The 17,349-nt window shown below is 41.6% G+C and overlaps 1 protein-coding gene across 1 annotated transcript; it reads left to right on the top strand.

Annotated features, from left to right (window-relative positions):
• Nucleotides 1-1,804: 1,804 nt before the first annotated feature.
• Nucleotides 1,805-15,509, top strand: LOC138583588 (galanin receptor type 1-like). Its single transcript, XM_069655477.1, has 3 exons — nucleotides 1,805-2,470; nucleotides 2,566-2,631; nucleotides 15,189-15,509. Exons 1-3 carry the CDS (start codon nucleotides 1,805-1,807, stop codon nucleotides 15,507-15,509), a joined length of 1,053 nt encoding a protein of 350 aa, XP_069511578.1.
• The last annotated feature ends 1,840 nt before the right edge of the window (nucleotides 15,510-17,349 follow it).

The following is a 17,349-nucleotide window of genomic DNA, read 5'->3' as shown; positions in this document are numbered from 1 at the left end:
TCATCAACTTGATCTTCAAATCGACCCTTCAGTCTTCTGGGGGTTCTGCAGATCTCGAGGGGAGCAAAGTTTGCTTTTGGTGCTTTTGGACAGAAGGAACTTTCCCCAGGAACTAGGAACCTTTTGAGGAACTATGTGCGTTTCAATACCAGGAACCAGGGTCTAAATTTAGTTCCGGGGTAATTGATTTACCCCCTGAAAAGTCTCTGCCCTCCCAAAGGTCCAGCTACTTTCGGGGCGGGGCCTGCAGTGCTGATCGTTTCTGATTGGTCGAGTACTCGTAGCATTTTCTTTCATCTTCCATGTTTAAAAGACTGCAGCAGCAAGCTCACTGTTATCAACATTTCCAGCTAACTGTAGCATCGCACAAATGATGATACCGGCCTGTTTGCCGTGTTTGTCTTTGCTGTATGGCCTTCGCCTTCTTCTTACCTCCACCTACTGGATGGGCGGTGGAGTGCAGTTACTTTTACTGCTTCTCCATACGTGATTGATCTGATTAGCATAATCTTCCCGGGACTTCAGGCCGCTGTGGAAACGCAGACAACAACGGGCCACAGGAACCATTTAGCTCCTTGAAGAGAAGTTCCTGGTACTTTTGGTTGAAAACTACCTATAGTCTTTTAAAGTACAATGATTCTTCTTTTAAGTTATCTTAAAATACTGTCTGACATAGGGCCTTATTTTTCCTCTAAATTTGTATATTGCACCTATGTTGGTATCTTTTACTCCCTCACAGTATAAGTATTCCAACATCAGACCTTCTACCACACTGACATTTAGTTACCCAATTATGGTCTGTCAAAACCATGGATACACAGTCAGCAAACATGCCGGAAGGGGTGGTGTTTGTGTTTTAATAATGTCTAGTCTTATGTGCAGTCTTGTGCGTTGGGGGTCAGGTGATGGTTGTACTCTCTTAATGTCTATCTCGATGTGGGTATGGGTTAGGGTGCTCTTTTAATGACTTGTCCTTTAAAGTCTAGTCTTCTAATAATGTCTGTCTTCTTACTTTTTTTTTATTACCTGCCCAAGAACTATAGGCGGGAAATAGCAATTTGCTAAGACCCAGTGCAATACATCTTTCCTTGTTTGATATAGGGTTAATGCTCTTTGTGCATTGTCCCTGCTCAAACAAAGAAACATTGCATAACAAAAGGGTTATTTTTCTTTATGACTAAAACAAGGCAATCGTGACAATAAAAATACCGCCCTAGTATATAAAAACAATAATTGGCACCTACACCATAATGTGTTGAAATGAATGGAGTCTGACTGTTGACTTTGGCCTCTGCATCCAGAAATGGTGTCATGAACGTGGAGTTCAGCGCATCCAGATATTTTTTTTTTCCCTCAGCATTTCTTGGGAGGAGGTGCAATGGCTGCTGACGTGCCGAGGCAGCCCAGCCCCGCTATAATGTGAGGGGGAAAAGTCCAGGCGCAGGGAAATTGGCTCCAGAGTGGATCAGCGCGCGGGTGGAGCGCAGACGCTTCAGGTGCGCACCAGGAGAGACCGCGAGGCGCACGCAGCGGGCAGGACTAAAGAATGCTGCACAGAGAAATAGATAGCTTATATATTAATAATGGGTTATTATAATTATTTATAATAAAGTGGTGAGTTTATTAAAGCTGGATAAAGATAAAAGAAAGCAAAAACAATCTCACATGAGCGCGCGAATGGAGACGCACCGGATGATAAACCCTTGCTTTTGAAACTGTGTCATGAAGCAGCTGCAGCGGCACTCAGACCTCCCATAGGTAATTTTAGCAAGTTTCAAGTGTATCTAAAGGGGGGAAAGTAATCATGAACTTATCAGAGTCTGTGTGGCTCTTGGAGGAGCCATGGAACCTCAGCAGAGCGGAGGAAGAGGACGAGAAACTTTTATTCGGGATCGGCACGGATAATTTCATCACGCTGCTGGTTTTTGGACTCATCTTTACGCTCGGTGTTCTGGGTAACTCCATGGTGATCACCGTGCTGGCCCGGAGCAAACCGGGCAAACCACGGAGCACCACCAACATCTTCATCCTTAACCTGAGCATCGCAGACCTCTCCTACCTGCTCTTCTGCATCCCCTTCCAGTCCACCGTCTACATGATGCCGACGTGGGTCCTGGGCGCGTTTATTTGCAAATTCATCCACTATTTCTTCACCGTGTCCATGCTGGTGAGCATCTTCACCCTGTCTGCCATGTCCGTTGACCGGTACATCGCCATCGTGCACTCCAGGAAGTCCTCCTCTATCCGGGTGGCGAAGCACGCTCTGATCGGAGTGGTGGTGATTTGGATACTCTCTCTGGCCATGGCTGCGCCCGTCATGTATTACCAGAACATCTTTCACAGAGGAGAGAACCACACCTTCTGCTGGGAAGAGTGGCCGGATAAGACCCTGAAGAAAGTGTATGTGGTTTGCACGTTTGTTTTTGGGTATGTGCTGCCTCTGCTGCTGATTACCTTCTGTTATGCAAAGGTAAGGGAGGCTTCTCACGCAGATCTTTTAATAATTATGAAAATGATTCATCCATCACAATACATCCTTATTATCTTTTATTTCTTTGCTTACAGGTTTTAAATCACTTGCACAAAAAATTAAGAAATATGTCCAAAAAGTCAGAGGCATCGAAGAAAAAGGTAAGCTGTTTTTGTTTTGTTTTAGATAACAGATAAATAATGCACAGGGGAGAGATTGGTATTAAATTACTGCAGAATTACATCAGTTTGCGGGACTTAAAATAATACAACTTAAGTTCAAAGTCTGTGCAGGAAATTATGCCAAAATAATATTTAAACAGTCAAAAATACTCCTGGTATAATTTTCCTTTCAAGTCATCATCTAACCTCTGGAATTACGTATTGCCCCAGGGAATTGATGATTACGCTTTCAATGATATTCATCAAGAACAGGCACTCAAAGGTTGTACCTAAACAGAAATACTCCCCGTCTATCTTGACCTCCTTTCATGGTCCACAAATCTGCAGCCTTTTCTTCTCTTGACATGCGTTCCTATACAAAGCTGGGGTCAGTGTTCTTGACCTTTAAGAGGATATATATCATAGCTACACTGACCGACAGCCGTGCACACATTATTCACTGAGCGCCCAGTCAGTGCCACATGTAACATTTCCTCCAATTCAACAGGCTGATTTCCATCATCTCTGTTTATTTCCTCAGAGCTGAAATGATTAATATCACTGTTATAAAGCTTGCTGTGTAATGTGGCCAAAAGGCCGTGTGTCATCAAACTGCCATCCAGCTTTTTTTCCTGGTTGAGGTCATTAAGCTTCCCAGTTATCAGCTGTCGCCTGCTTGATTGCCGATCGGTCCGTCGTCTGTCTGTCTGTCCATCTATCTGTACATGAGAAAACAACGGGCATGCTAATGTGCTTTTATCAGCTCCGCCCTGCGTAAGTGCTTCACTGCATAAACCTTAAACAGCAGAAGGTAAAAGAAGAATTTGAGATATTCTGATGATTTACTGTGTTCACTGTGTAGAGTACTGCTTGGAGGGAGTGTTACACTGACAGCCTTGTGATAAAAGGTTCACAAACAAAGTCAACATGTAGTGCATAAATTACAGCGATTGGGTAGCTACTGTTTAACTGTACACACATAATAAATGTCAGCAACTTTAACAATGAGAAATGTGCCATACATAATGTGCCATTAATTAGAAAAGCTGCAACAAATGCAGCTTGTTATGCAGAATGGCAGTGCCAATATGTGTGGCAGTGTCTCTGTCTTGTCAAGGACAATCTCATATAATAGATTGATATAAGTACAGCACGGTGCATTGACTGTATACAATCAACGCTGAATGAATAATGCATGTGCAGTAGGACGCAGCTACCTCAGTGTTATTTAACCTTTATATGACAGTGGGTGCCTGCAGAAACATATTTGATCACATTTAAAGGAGCACAGAATAATAAACAGACAAAGTTAAAACCAAAACTTTAGAAACCAGTTCAGTGTTCTAATAAGGGTTGGAAATTGAAGCTATCCACCAGAGCTGCTACCCTCCAACGGTGTGAAATCAAGGTGTAGGTGTTAACATCTTGACGCCTGTCCTGTCACAGGTCCCATGACTCAAAACCCTGGCAGCTCAAACTCTCTCAGTCTTTTCTCTTTGCTTGTTGGTGTTACCTAATGAGGCTACAGGGACCTTTAGATGTCACAAATTATGTTGGACAACAGGAATTTCACTGCTCAATGTTTATATTTAAAGGCACAGTCCAACCTTTACGGAACCACCCTCATTTGAGATCACGACACTATCATGTCCGTTCTGTAACTAAGAAGCAAACAGCTGGTTAGCTTAGCTTAAAGTGATAATATCAAATTTTCATGTAAATAAATGTCTGTTTAGTCACAATCTATCGCCGAATGAGGTAACACAGTGGTGATGGAGCCTATGGCCCACTGATGAAAGCCTTTGCATTTGCAGTATCACAGACTGGGTGTCTGTAGCAACTTTGGTGGAAAAAATCACAAGCAGCACCCAGTTAGTGAAGCGTTCTCCATCAGCCAGCAGTGGTTGGTCTGCCAGAGAGGGTAGGCGGAGCTAAGCGGCTGCTTTTCCGGTCTGTTCAAGTATGGCGGGTAAACAGTAATCTACTATGGCTGAACAAACAAAGAAAAGATCGATGACTACAGATACAACTTCTAAAATAAGTGAAAATCCAAAGAAAAATAAATTTGACGCTCAGATGAAGGCAAACTGAAAAGGAAAGCGACCGTCAGCCAGGAAAATCAAGAGTTACAACTGGAGCCAACTGTGGACGTCACACAGGCAACACTGTCTGGATATCTGTCTGGAAATTTACTCCAGCATTTATCGTTTATCACCATAAGTGCAACAAAACTGAGATCTTTGAAATTTAGCACTTTAACGTAAAGACTGGGAACTGGGAAACAGTGAACCTGGCTCTGTCCAAAGGTCACAAAGGTCACCACGTAGGACGGCAGTGGGTCTTCCATTTGTTACACTTTGGTGTTCTTTGTTTTGCACCGAATCCGAGTTGGTCAGGCCAATGCTTTACGTCAGTGTGGACTTGTGGTGAATGGTGGAATATGAGGCAAATTGTAAAATACAAGGGATCGTCCATTTAAGAAAATTTGCCACTCCTGAAGTGAAAGATAACAGACATTATATCTTATTATTTATAGACTTGAGAACAAGACTGTAAAAGCAAACAAGATTTGGTCAAATGGTAATGGGCTGGGATTGGTGACTTTCCAGAGTTTTCAATGGTTACTGGGTATCTCATGTTAAAGACAAGTTAATGCTCCACTTCAGTTTTAAAATCAGAATCGGTGTTTAGTAGGTTTACACATACAAGGAATTTGTTTTGGTGATTTTGGTGCAGAACAATTACCACAGAACTAGAATAAAAGGAATATGAATAAAAATATAAAAAGCAATACGCATAATACGAATAGTACAAAATATGCACAACAGGTGTGATTAAAAACTGTACAGGTGTGCAGGATATTGAACAGTGCAAAGAGCTTACAGTATTCATTTAAAAATAGTGCAGTGTATAGACAATATAAGTCCAGTGTGCATTAATGTAACGCATAGTCTGAATTACAGACTTACACTCGTTAAGTGTTAAGTGACTGAGGGGCTGGATGAGAGTCCATGTCACGTGGGGGGATGGAGGGGGGTCGGGGCCTTGTTGATGAGGCTGGCAGCAGAGGGGAAGAAACTGTTCTTGTGTCGGAAGGTTTTGGTCCTGATGGAGCGCAGCCTCTTGCCAGAGGGGAGGGTCTCAAAGAGTCTGTGACCGGGGTGAGAGGGGTCGGCCACAATCTAACCTGCACGCCTCAGGGTCCTGGAGGTGTACAGGTCCTAGAGAGATGGCAGATTGTAGCCAATCACCCTCTCTGCAGAGCGGATGATACGCTGCAGCCTGCCCTTGTCCCTGGCAGTAGCAGCAGCATACCAGACGGTGATGGAGCAGGTGAGGATGGACTCAACGATGGCGGTGTAGAAGTGCACCATCTTTGTCTTTGGCAGGTCGAACTTCTTCGGCTGCTGCAGGAAGTACATCCTCTGCTGTCCCTTTTTGATGAGGGAGCCGATGTTCAGCTCCCACTTGAGGTCCTGGCTGATGATGGTCCCCAGGAAGCGGAAAGACTCCCCAGTGGAAACAGTGGAGTCACTGATGGTGATGGGGGCGGGTGTGGCTGCTTTCTTTCTAAAATACACAACCATCTCCACGGTCTTCAGAGCATTATGCTCCAGGTTGTTGTCACCACACCAGGTCACCAGATGGTCAATCTCCCACCTGTAGACAGACTCATCCCCACCAGAGATGAGTCCAATGACGGTGGTGTCGTCCACGAACTTCAGGAGCTTGACGGACTGATGACTGGAGGTGCAGCTGTTGGTGTACAGGGACAAGAGCAGAGGGGAAAGAAAGCAGCCTTGAGGGGTGCTGGTGCTGATGGTCCTGGAGTCAGAGACGTGTTTCCCCAGCTTCACGAGCTGCCTCCTGTCGGACAGGAAGTCTGTGATCCACCTGCAGGTGGAGTCGGGCACATTCAGCTGGGAGAGCTTTTTCCTGAAGCAGAGCCGGGATGATCGTGTTGAAGGCAGAGCTGAAATCCACAAACAGGATCCTGGCATAGGTTCCTGCTGAGTCCAGATGCTGGAGGATGAAGTGTAGGGCCATGTTGACTGAGGGTCTATGGACCTGTTGGCTCTGTAGGCGAACTGCAGGGGGTCCAGGAGAGGGTCTGTGATGTCCTTGAGGTCCTTTACAGATGTACAGATACAAAATACAGATGTACAAAATACAAACAACAAAGTGTTGATTAGTGGACTTTAAGGTACTTCCAAGATTGCAGCTCCAAATAGAGAAAATTGGATATGAGGTGATCTAGCAATGTAGCAATGTGTGCTTGTTCCAGATCTTGAACAATGCTGGTGTACAGGCGCATAATTCTGGGAGTTAAGGTAAAATTATTCCTGTTCATTTCTCTTGCTGTAGTTTCTGTGCTTCCTATGAGCAAATGGTGAGCCGCAAGTGTAACAAAGGATCATTATGGCAACAGAAATATAGTTGTGCGTGTTCATTACATTGGTACCTTAAAGCACCCTCATATATATCAGGCCTGCAGTCAGCCATGTGCCAAAGTTTGATCGGTACGCTTCTGTATATCCACCGTCCAGGGTCCTCCAGTTTGACCTTTTAAATGACGCACACAGATGCCACCTGCTGGTATGGAGAGTTGTTTCCTCTCATGCTCGGTGGTTGTTAGCCGTCATCTTTGTGGTGTGATTAACAGCAATTTCTTGGACCAGGCACGGCGAACAGTCGGCCTTATTCACCAATAGTTCTTTGATGTCCATCTAGTGTGTCTGGGGCTTTAGAGGTGCTGGTTGGCATAGTTTTTCAACCTTTTGACAGACTGTTCCCCCCTGCTTTTATTTTTGATGCTAAGCTACGCTAACCATCTTCTCGATTTTGCCAAAAGACATGATAGTGTATTAGCACAGACTGATATCCGTCCTTCATCGAACTCTTGGGAAGAAAACTAATAGCTTAATCTCCCAAAATATCAAACTATCCTTAAAGCCGAAACTAGGATATATCAAGTCAAAAATGTGATTGTTTTCGAGTAGTGTTTTTTAATCAATCATGAGGTTGGACTCGTGTTTGCAAGCTCCTTTTATGTGCTGTCTCAGAGCATTAGCGGAGATGTCACACAAGCAAGGGGTGCTATTTACAAAAGATGAAAATCAAATGAGACAAACAGAAAAATTGCAGTGGGCCACATTGTGTGCTTGCAGGTAATTTGTTCAAATAAGTGTTTGATCAATAGTTTTGTGTGGTTCATTCCGGTCCTGTTAAATAAAAATGTCAGTGACAGCTGGGAAGAGCAAGGTTACTCCCACTGCTGCTTTGAAGCATAGCTAAACAAACTTCTTATCACCGCCAGGCAGCCACAGAGGGAGTCAGATGAAAATAAACGAGACAGTCTGACAGCAAAAACACCAAAAACAAGTAGTCAATCTTTCTTAATCTGAAAGTCCTTTGTGACAAGCCCTCTTATAAATCTCTTTCCCCTCTGGTTTTATGTTGTGTTCTCCTAAATAAATCTGAAATATTGTTCTTGTTATGGCTCATGGTTAATGTTCTTGGCAATATCAAAGTGTTGGAATTCATTTTTCTTGGCAACCCCCTAATGTTTTAATGGATTCTCAGAGTTGAACCAGAGGTTAAAAAGACAGTAATTAAGTTGTATGTTTGGTAGTTAATCTCAGTGATCCGAGTCAGTCCAGACGGGACACGCAGATGGTTAGGGATCATTATACAATTTAAAATTTGGACAAGTCTTCTTGAAATTGTTTCACAGCATTTGTAAACTGAAACAGGATGGATAATTATTCAGAGAGTAAACTGCTCATGTTTGACAGAGATGCTCATTTATTCAGTTATTATGCAAACTGATTGATTTCAGTGTCACTCATCATCACAAGACCATTTCTCTCCGGCTTCCATAGCAGTTTAAAGACCAGCTGCAGTCAGTGTTTTTAGACATATAAAATGCTCTGCTTGAAATAATAAATTGTGTCTGATGTTTTTTTTTTGCAAAATATGTTTAATCACCTTGTAAAAATCCTCCCAAGGCATCTCCTCCTTCTCCCTCATTAAAGATTCCTGAATCTGCATAGTCCCTGCCTACTATGCAAATTTCCAACCGGCCCCTGAATCGCGAAACAAAACACGTCTCTGCCATCGTTTAGTGGCAACTTGCTGAAACTTAGCTCGCTTGAAATGTAGTTATAAGTAGCAGTAACGTTAACGTTAGTAGTCAGTAGTGAGTTTGCAAAAATTACAATGACGGTTACAGCTGGCTCGCGCATCGCCGAAGTGGTTGCCATAGGCTACACATAATGATACGCATAGCGTCACCCCGTCCATTAACAGGATTGGCTCCTTAAGTTTGTGAACGTCTCAAACCTGCCAATCTGAAAACGTGTTGTTCAGCCTGTCCTTTTCCAGTTTAAAAGCAGACAGGCCCAGCCATAGAGATGACTGCTGATGTTGTAGCACATGAAAAACACCACATGGAGATGTTTACAAGGTTAAACACTCGACTTTCACTGGAGGGGGCCTTTAAAGCTTAATCAAGGAGTCTGTCAAAGGGATTGTGAAAAGTTGTTTATTTAGTGCAAGCAATAATGAGTGTCCAAATTAACACCTCAAACCTGGAACCCCCTGATCTGTAAGCCAATAAGAAGTTTTCCCAAAACTAAATTGTATAATTTCAACACTAAGAACTAAGAAGCTAAAGGATTTTAAAGTAACAATCTGTAAGATCTCTGTATCGTGTCTTTGGTGACACCTATGGCAATATGCGGTAATTGCAGGTGTGTTTTTTGGACCTCATCAAAGTAACCACTAACTTTCAACTCTTGTAGAGACTGGAAAAAACAGTATGCAGTTTCACACAGAATTTGTTGAGTGAGAACTTGTTTAAAAAATGGGGGAAACAAACACTTGTTGTCTCTTACTGCATTGCATTGTGGGACATTTACACTGGTAGTAGTGGTTTATTGTCCAAAACTTTCACACTGTAATATTTCCGTGTTACTAGTAGCTATGTACTACAGGTGCTATTGGTCACATAGTACTACCACTATAATACTCACATTCTCAACGTTTTAGCTTAGCAAATAGCATCTAACAAACCAACCACTGCTGGGTGAGAATACGCATGACTTATACTGTGCGCTGATTTGAATTTCCTCCAAACCCAACCAGTCTAATGGCTGCAATGCATTCTGGTCTTTAATTACCGTACATTACGAACCACAAGAAACCTCACTGTATTAGCACCTGGTATGTCAAGTGTTGATGCGAAACACTGTAAGACCACCTTTAAACCTCACATACTGATGTCAAAAGCTAATTATCACTTAAGCTTTACATGGCCGAAGTGTTCCTGCAACACTTTTCTTTGTAGCTGAACTAGAAATATGAGATTGAGATTTCTGCTTGAAGCCTGTTAAGAAGCAGAAATATACTAAAGCAATTAAATGAGCTGTAAATGCCGGAGCACAGAACATGTTTTCTGTCGTGTCCTCATAATTTCTGCTTTGACTTTAATGACTTTAATACATTGCTTAACTCTGACACTGACATGCCAAAAAAGAAAATAAAAGCTATCCAAACAGCAAACAGCAGTTATCAGCTAAGAGCTTTAGACAAAACAGGGTCACAAGAAAAGACAGTGTGGCTGGAGATGAGAGACTGTGAGGCCTGAATTTTATTAGTTCCTCCTTCCTGTGGTGATGCTGCTGTTTATTTAAGCCTAACCGATGGCTCTCAGAGGGGTGAGGTGAAGATATGAATGTGTTACCGAGGCTATCCAAACAAAGCATGGCTATGGGAACCTCTCCCTGGCTACTGTGTATTTGTGTTTGTACGTGGGCGTGCAGTGTGGTCAGGCTGATATCGAAAGCCAATGTTGACCTTTAATTTCAAACACGATGTGGACAGGTCAGTGAGGTTTTCTCTCATATGGTCGCCATTTCATGTTTACTGTCCACCTGATCAATATAGTGGATTTTTTATTGATATCACAAAGCATTTCATCAGACTGCGCAAACATGCCCAGACATGTTTTTATTATTAGTACACTGCTTTTAAATAACATTTTAGGCACAACTGTGAGCTCCACAATTTACTTTCGTCTAAAATGCAATTTTTAGTATAAAATTCAAATTGTCTGTGGTAACCTACATTAGTTCTTCTTGGCTTGCAGTAAGAACAGAATGTAAACATGGTGGCAAACAGTTGCATATTTAAACCTCTAACATACTAAGAGCAACATTAGCTAATCATTTGTAGTCCTGTTTCTGGCCATCTGGAAGGAAATTATTCCTTATAAAAAGGAAAGCAACCGTCAGCGAAGAAAACCAAGAGTTACAACCGGAGCCAACCGTGGACGTCACACATGCAACACTGTCTGGATATCTGGGAAGTTTGCTCCCGCAAATACCGTTTATCACCATAGGTGCCGCCAATGAGAACGAAACTGAGATCTTCGAGATTATAACTTTAAGTAGATTCAGTATGTTCAACATCTAGCTAATCAGTAACTCTTTCTGTCCTTCATTTAATGACAGGCAGGTTAATTAGGGCGTTTTCACTGAAACAGCTGTGTTCAAATAGTGCTAATGACAGCTGTGAGACTGAAGCAAACAGTGAAGGTGCAGGCTGTAAAAGCAGAACAATTCAGAGTAGCTAGATAATACCCAATAAAACACGATGAGGATGACTGCAGTGTTAAATCAGTCTCTGTGGATTCCACGCAACCAAAGGCCTCTTTCCAATTACAGAATAATTTGATGAATTGTTAATTCAAAAACATGATCAGTGCAGCTCTAAGAAAACAAAGAGGGAGTGCTGGATAACACCATCACACTTTTGATTCGGAGACTGACGCAGCAAAAAGAAATCTTCTGTGCTTTAAGTGCTCCATCTTTATAATCCACATTTGTTTTGGTAAGACTTGTTAAGAGCCTCAGAAATGTAATTATCTGAATGCAGTATTTAAATCTGGTGTATAATCTGACCCAGAAAATTTGAATTTAAGGAGACTGATTGAACTTAAATAATCCATATTTATAATAAATACTGGAATTTTACTTAAAGGTATAATAAGTAGGATTTTCCTAGAAAAATAAAATATAGACTTTTACAAATATAATATAAATCATCACTTATGGGCCTCTATACATGTGTGTTGGTGAATGTGTGTGCAGACCCTTGTGAGACCCTTCCCTCTGCATCTATTCTGTTGTTTTGCTTTGCACAGGACGTTTTCAGGAGGGGCGCTGTTGTGGTTCCCTGAGCCAATCACAGCGTATAGGTGAGTGTGGGAGTGGTTCAAATTAGCAACCGGGCCTCATTCAGACCGGCAAACATGCCGAAAGAGCAATGCAAAGTTGGCCATCTTTCTGTTGGACAGGTAGGTGCCTTAAACCGGGCAGGACAAGCTAACCGTTGGTTAACATGCTAGCACAAAGGTAACCGTGATGCTGTTGGTGTTACCTCGGCGGGGTGGGCGTGTTCACTCACGAGAGAGTGAGATTGAGCTTCTTGACAAAGAGCCCAGGAGGAGGGGCCCAGTTTGAATGGGTTGTTGACAAAATGCAAGAAAAAATCGAGCAAGTAGCAATGCAGAACTTTCATTTTGCGTTGATTTTGGCGACCTCTGTTGACCAAAAGTGTTATACCTGTTTTTGAGCTGTAGATATTACACATTCAAGTTCATGTCCTGGAGTTTGGGTAATTAAGAAGAGGCCATTTGACATTAACCTTTCAGGGCTGTTAGACCCAGAAAAGGAAACCATAAAGGGCTCATTCAGTTTTAAGGAGAAAGCTTTTCATGCTACATATTGGAGCAATTAGATACAGAATTCTTTTTACACTGTCAAACAGTAAGACAGAATTGTTGTGATGTTCCATATGAGAAATGTAGGGGGCTTTAACACCGTCACATTATGTGGTTACTATAGCAGCTTCAGTATCGCACATTCAATTCAACATTCAGTATGTTCATAATTTCCTGGTATGAATAGATTTTTTCATGTCTCATTTTATGCAATGATGTGATACAAAGCTATGCGATTACTATTCTGTCTGTGTCACTCTTTCTGTAGCATTCCATTCTGTAGTGTTCAATATATCACATGCATTTAAGTTTTCTTTTACAAAACTGGAGATTTCTATTAAATGTCAGGCTCCTCTGTAGTTTTTAGTTTGTTTTCTATGATGGGAAATAATTAGTTTTGGACTAAATCCATTTGCTGCCCAGAAATGCAGTGAAGGGGCTCTGCAGATCACGCAGCATGTAATTAGTTTTTTTATGTCAACGCTTTGAGCTGTACTGATAGTCATGCCCGAAGCAGCAACATCTACTTCTTTCCTCTTAAACATCCCAGAAAATTAGTTTGGCATGATTGACATCTGAAGTTATTTTCCACACATCGGGTATGAGGATAGTTTTTTTAGATGCTAACTGCCAGACATCATTGGACATCATTAAATGTATCACAACCCGAGACCCAATAATCCTAATGGATGAGAAGCCTCGATACGTGACCTGGAGGACCTTTGTAGCTCTGCAGACACATGAAAACTGGTATGAGGTAAAAAAAAAGGATTAGAAAGATTTTCCATCATTTTCTTTCCACACACGTGTGCTACGTTATCCATGTTCAGTGCAGGTGAATAATTAATATGTATGAGCATTTGCATCACGGGCACTTCTGATCTGAGGGTCATGGAAATATTTACAGGAGCAGCTGGATCTGCTGAGTGAATAGTCAGTACGGTAATGGGATTAATGTGATGCTGCTTATTTTATGTAATACAATTAAGGGATTTAAAAGGCCCTGAATGAGCATGACACTGAATGAAAATGGGTTTACAGCAGTAATTGGTTTAATAAAGAATTGAAGTAAAGGCTAAATTAATATCCCCAATTTAAAGCTGTGTAATGATTTCATATTAGCAATGGATTATGATTAGGTGCAATGTAAAAGGGCTCCCTCAAGCTCTGCAGTTTCAAGACCAAGACCAAGCACGGCAACTCAAGCTTTGTGCTTGTACTTCCATCAGACTCTTTAATGCCTGAGCTAGTCTGGATACTTGACCCTATTATTTATTATATTATTTATTATACTGGTTGCATTTTAAAGCTGTTTTTTCATAGGCTGCACTTGTATATCATCTACTCTTTATTTGTAGTCTGTTGGGTTATTTGTTGTGTATGCACCGATGCTTTTACAAAAGGTTCTGTTGGATAGATGAGGTTCTTTAAATTGAATTGAAATACCTGCCCAGCACCATCATGGCAGGTTAGTCACTAACTGGTGAACATAAGGGATCATTTTGATAACTTTTCTCAGGACTTGGTGAATAAAACCAAAACAGAGATGATAGGGGAGTGATTTGTAGACAAACATTTGCATATTGTCAGAAACACAGCTCCAATGGATGATGCTAATGTTGCTTTATGTCTGCAGGATGTGTGATGTTAAAAAACAAAACAACAAAAGTATCAATGTAGCTTCAAGAAAAATCATTTGGAGGATTCACATGTTGCCCGATATGTGATAGATTCACAGAATGATACTACTAACTCAGTTTTATTTCTGCACTGTGGTTCACTTCAGTGTTTTATATATACAGTTGTTTACTTATCTGCTGTTTATTAAAGTGGTAATCTCAAAGATCTCAGTTTGGTTGTCTTTGGCGGCACTTGGCGATAAACGGTAATTGCGGAAGCACAGATATCCAGACAGTGTTGCATGTGTGACGTCCACGGTTGGCTCCGGTTGAAACTCTTGATTTTCCTCGCTGACGGTCGCTTTCCTTTTTAGACTGTTTACCTTCATCTGAGCGTCGAGTTTGTTTCTTTTTCTTTGGATTTTCACTTATTGTTGAAGTTGTATCTGTAGTCATCGATCTTTTCTTTGTTTGTTCAGCCATAGTAGATTACTGTTTACTCGCAACACTTGCAGAGACCGGAAAAGCAGTCGCTTAGCTCTGCCTACCCTCTCTGGCTGACCAACCACTGCTGGCTGATGGAAAACGCGTCACTAACTGGGCGCTGCTTGTGATTTTTTTTCACCAAACAGACACCCAGTCTGTAATACTGCAAATACAAAGGCTTTCATCAGTGGGCCATAGGCTCAATCACCATTGTGTTACCTCATTCGGCGATGGATAGTAACTTAACAGACATTTATTTAAATTAAAATCTTCAGTAACTTGGCAGCAGAGAAATAGCTTAACACTATACATCCTCACTTTGCACAACTCATTCTGCGTTAAAATATGAACAAATGCAACCATAGAACCATTCTGTGAAAGTAACACTGAAATAAATGTATGATATACTAGAGGTGTAGCAAGGTAAATGTGTAGTCCATGCATGCATATGGCACATTTTGAATTGAAGCACAGATGGAATAAGAATACAGACGAAGAGTAGCAGAATATTAATAGAACAGTTCTACAAGGGACTTACCTCACAACCTTACTTTATTCCCTTGCCCTGTGTAAGACTGAAGTGACATTATTAATGCTGTAATCAGGTACAGCATTAATCATGTCACTGATTAATCTGTCTCTTTCATATTTCTTTCTGTTGCTCCCAGACTGCGCAGACGGTCCTGGTCGTGGTGGTGGTGTTCTGCCTCTCTTGGCTCCCTCATCACGTTGTTCATCTCTGGGTGGAGTTCGGGACCTTCCCGCTGAACCAGGCCTCCTTCGTGTTGCGGGTGGCCGCCCACTGCCTGGCGTACAGCAACTCATCAGTCAACCCGGTCATCTACGCCTTCCTGTCGGAGAACTTCAGGAAGGCTTACAAGCAGGTGTTCAAATGCCAGATCGGTGCCAGTGACTCCCCGCTCAACGACATCAAGGAGATCCGCAGCAAAGCGGACACTCCGTCTTCGACTAACTGCACCAACGTCTGACTGGCGAGGTGTGGATGGTGACACGGAAATTGATGATGGGGACTGTAAAGTGAAGACATGGTGACAGAGCCATCAGATGTGTGGTTGTGTGGATTCTTTTTGATGTAGGTATGTATGGTTTCTTGGATATTGCTACAGCTACTATTCCACATGAGCGCTGTTCATTATTTGTGGATGAGAGGAGCAGGAAGACACGATTCCTCCCTCTTTGATCACTCTCTGTGTCCTGCATCTCTTTATTAAACTGTGTGCAGTCTGAAAGTAAGGAAATTCAAGCTATCTCTAAAGTTAAACTCATTTATGTCACACCACAGGATATTTACCGGCCAGTGTGTTAAAATTTGAGGTAAATGTTCTTTCAGACTTTTCAAGTATTAACTAAGAGTATTGTTTCATCAAATTTTCAGGAATGAGTCAGGGATTTGATTTGTAAATATCACACACCAAATCCCATTAATGTTTGTTACCTGGTTACACTTTGATGGCCAGCTTGTTTGTCGAAAAAAAGATAGGAAGGGAAGAAATGTGTCTTCTTGTAAAGTCAAATTTAAATGTTGTAAGTAGACATTGCTTTGTTGAATTTAATTGAGAAATCCAATAGTTTTACTGGTAAAATTCTCCAGACTGTACCACAAAAAAATTCCAGTAGCATAAAATATAAAGGTCATACAATCCACTGACTCTATACACTGATCCAGCTAATTACCAGAAGTTAACAAGCCGCCTTTACTGCGGTGGCGTCTCCCTACAACGTCGGTGCGTTTGAATACAAGCTGTCCTCAGAAGTGAAGAAAGCTTCTTTCTGTGTAACTTTACTTCAGACAGCCATGTGAAGGACATGGGGAAGAACCTGTGGAGTAAATCAGTTGCTCTAACAGTCGAGACAAACTTTAACTTTGGAAAAATAAGTGCACAATACACCAGCCTTTACGTCATGAAGAGTCCCCATGTATGAGGCCAGACACTTTATAGGACAAAGATATTCTTCAGAAGTGAATTGAGAATATTATAAATAATATATTATTATGACAGTAAATTCGGCCCTCTCTAAATGACCTGTAGATGCATTTTGTTCTTCATCGCCAGGTGATTTTTAAAATGATCTCGTATAACGTTCCTCTACTAGCTAGTTAGTATAATAAAGTAAGAGCTGCATGTAATCATTATAGAGCAGCTGCATTAGCAGAAAAATAGAAAATACGTGCTGAATAAATATCTAAAAAATATTTATTTGCCAATGTAGCTAGTTTGTGACGATTAAATTCAGCTGTTAATTGATTAAGCTAACTAGCTAGAAGAATAACGTTATATTGCACTTCTTCACTAATATGTGGCGGATGGTCGATTTGTTTTTTTGTTTCTCCGTTATGTAATCAGGCTGTTGTTGTGACCAATGTCAGTTATGTTAAATATAAATAATGTTAAGATCGCCTGATTGAGGTACCTTCATTAGTAACGAGAGGCAGCTGTCTAACATCTTTAATCCAACTAACTGTCAGCAGGCAGCAGCAGGCACTGAGTTGCCACCGCAGTAATGGCAGCACAAGATGGCAGCACGCACAAATCGGATGCCGTGTCTACACCTCCTCCTGTTGTACAAAAGTGAAGCCAAAATACCCCCAGAAGTGGGGCGCTGCAGAATATTAACACGTTACTATGGCCTCTAAAAACTCTCTCCCCATTTCATTGCACAATAAAAAACATTGTTAGAAGACCACAAACCATCATCACTGCTTCACTGATTGTTACTTTAATATACTGATTCTACACGGTTCTTTTCCAGGGAAAAAATGCATGGCTAGCTCCTTAACTGTTTGGTATAAGTTATGTCAGGACGTCC

Source organism: Semicossyphus pulcher, unplaced genomic scaffold, assembly GCF_022749685.1.
Source record: "Semicossyphus pulcher isolate SPU_LCO1_2020_fin unplaced genomic scaffold, fSemPul1.0.p SCAF_9, whole genome shotgun sequence".
NCBI lineage: Eukaryota > Metazoa > Chordata > Actinopteri > Labriformes > Labridae > Semicossyphus > Semicossyphus pulcher.
The sequence above is the reverse complement of the archived record's forward strand: the minus strand, read 5'-3'. Positions and strand labels throughout refer to the sequence as shown.

What these genes read in the sequence shown, in the direction of transcription:
- LOC138583588 (XM_069655477.1), top strand. Translation starts at nt 1,805, where the DNA reads ATGAACTTATCAGAGTCTGTGTGGCTCTTGGAGGAGCCATGGAACCTC. An exon ending in TTACCTTCTGTTATGCAAAG is followed by an intron (nt 2,471 to 2,565) that starts GTAAGGGAGGCT and finishes CTTTGCTTACAG; the next exon opens with GTTTTAAATCACTTGCACAA. An exon ending in CAGAGGCATCGAAGAAAAAG is followed by an intron (nt 2,632 to 15,188) that starts GTAAGCTGTTTT and finishes TGTTGCTCCCAG; the next exon opens with ACTGCGCAGACGGTCCTGGT.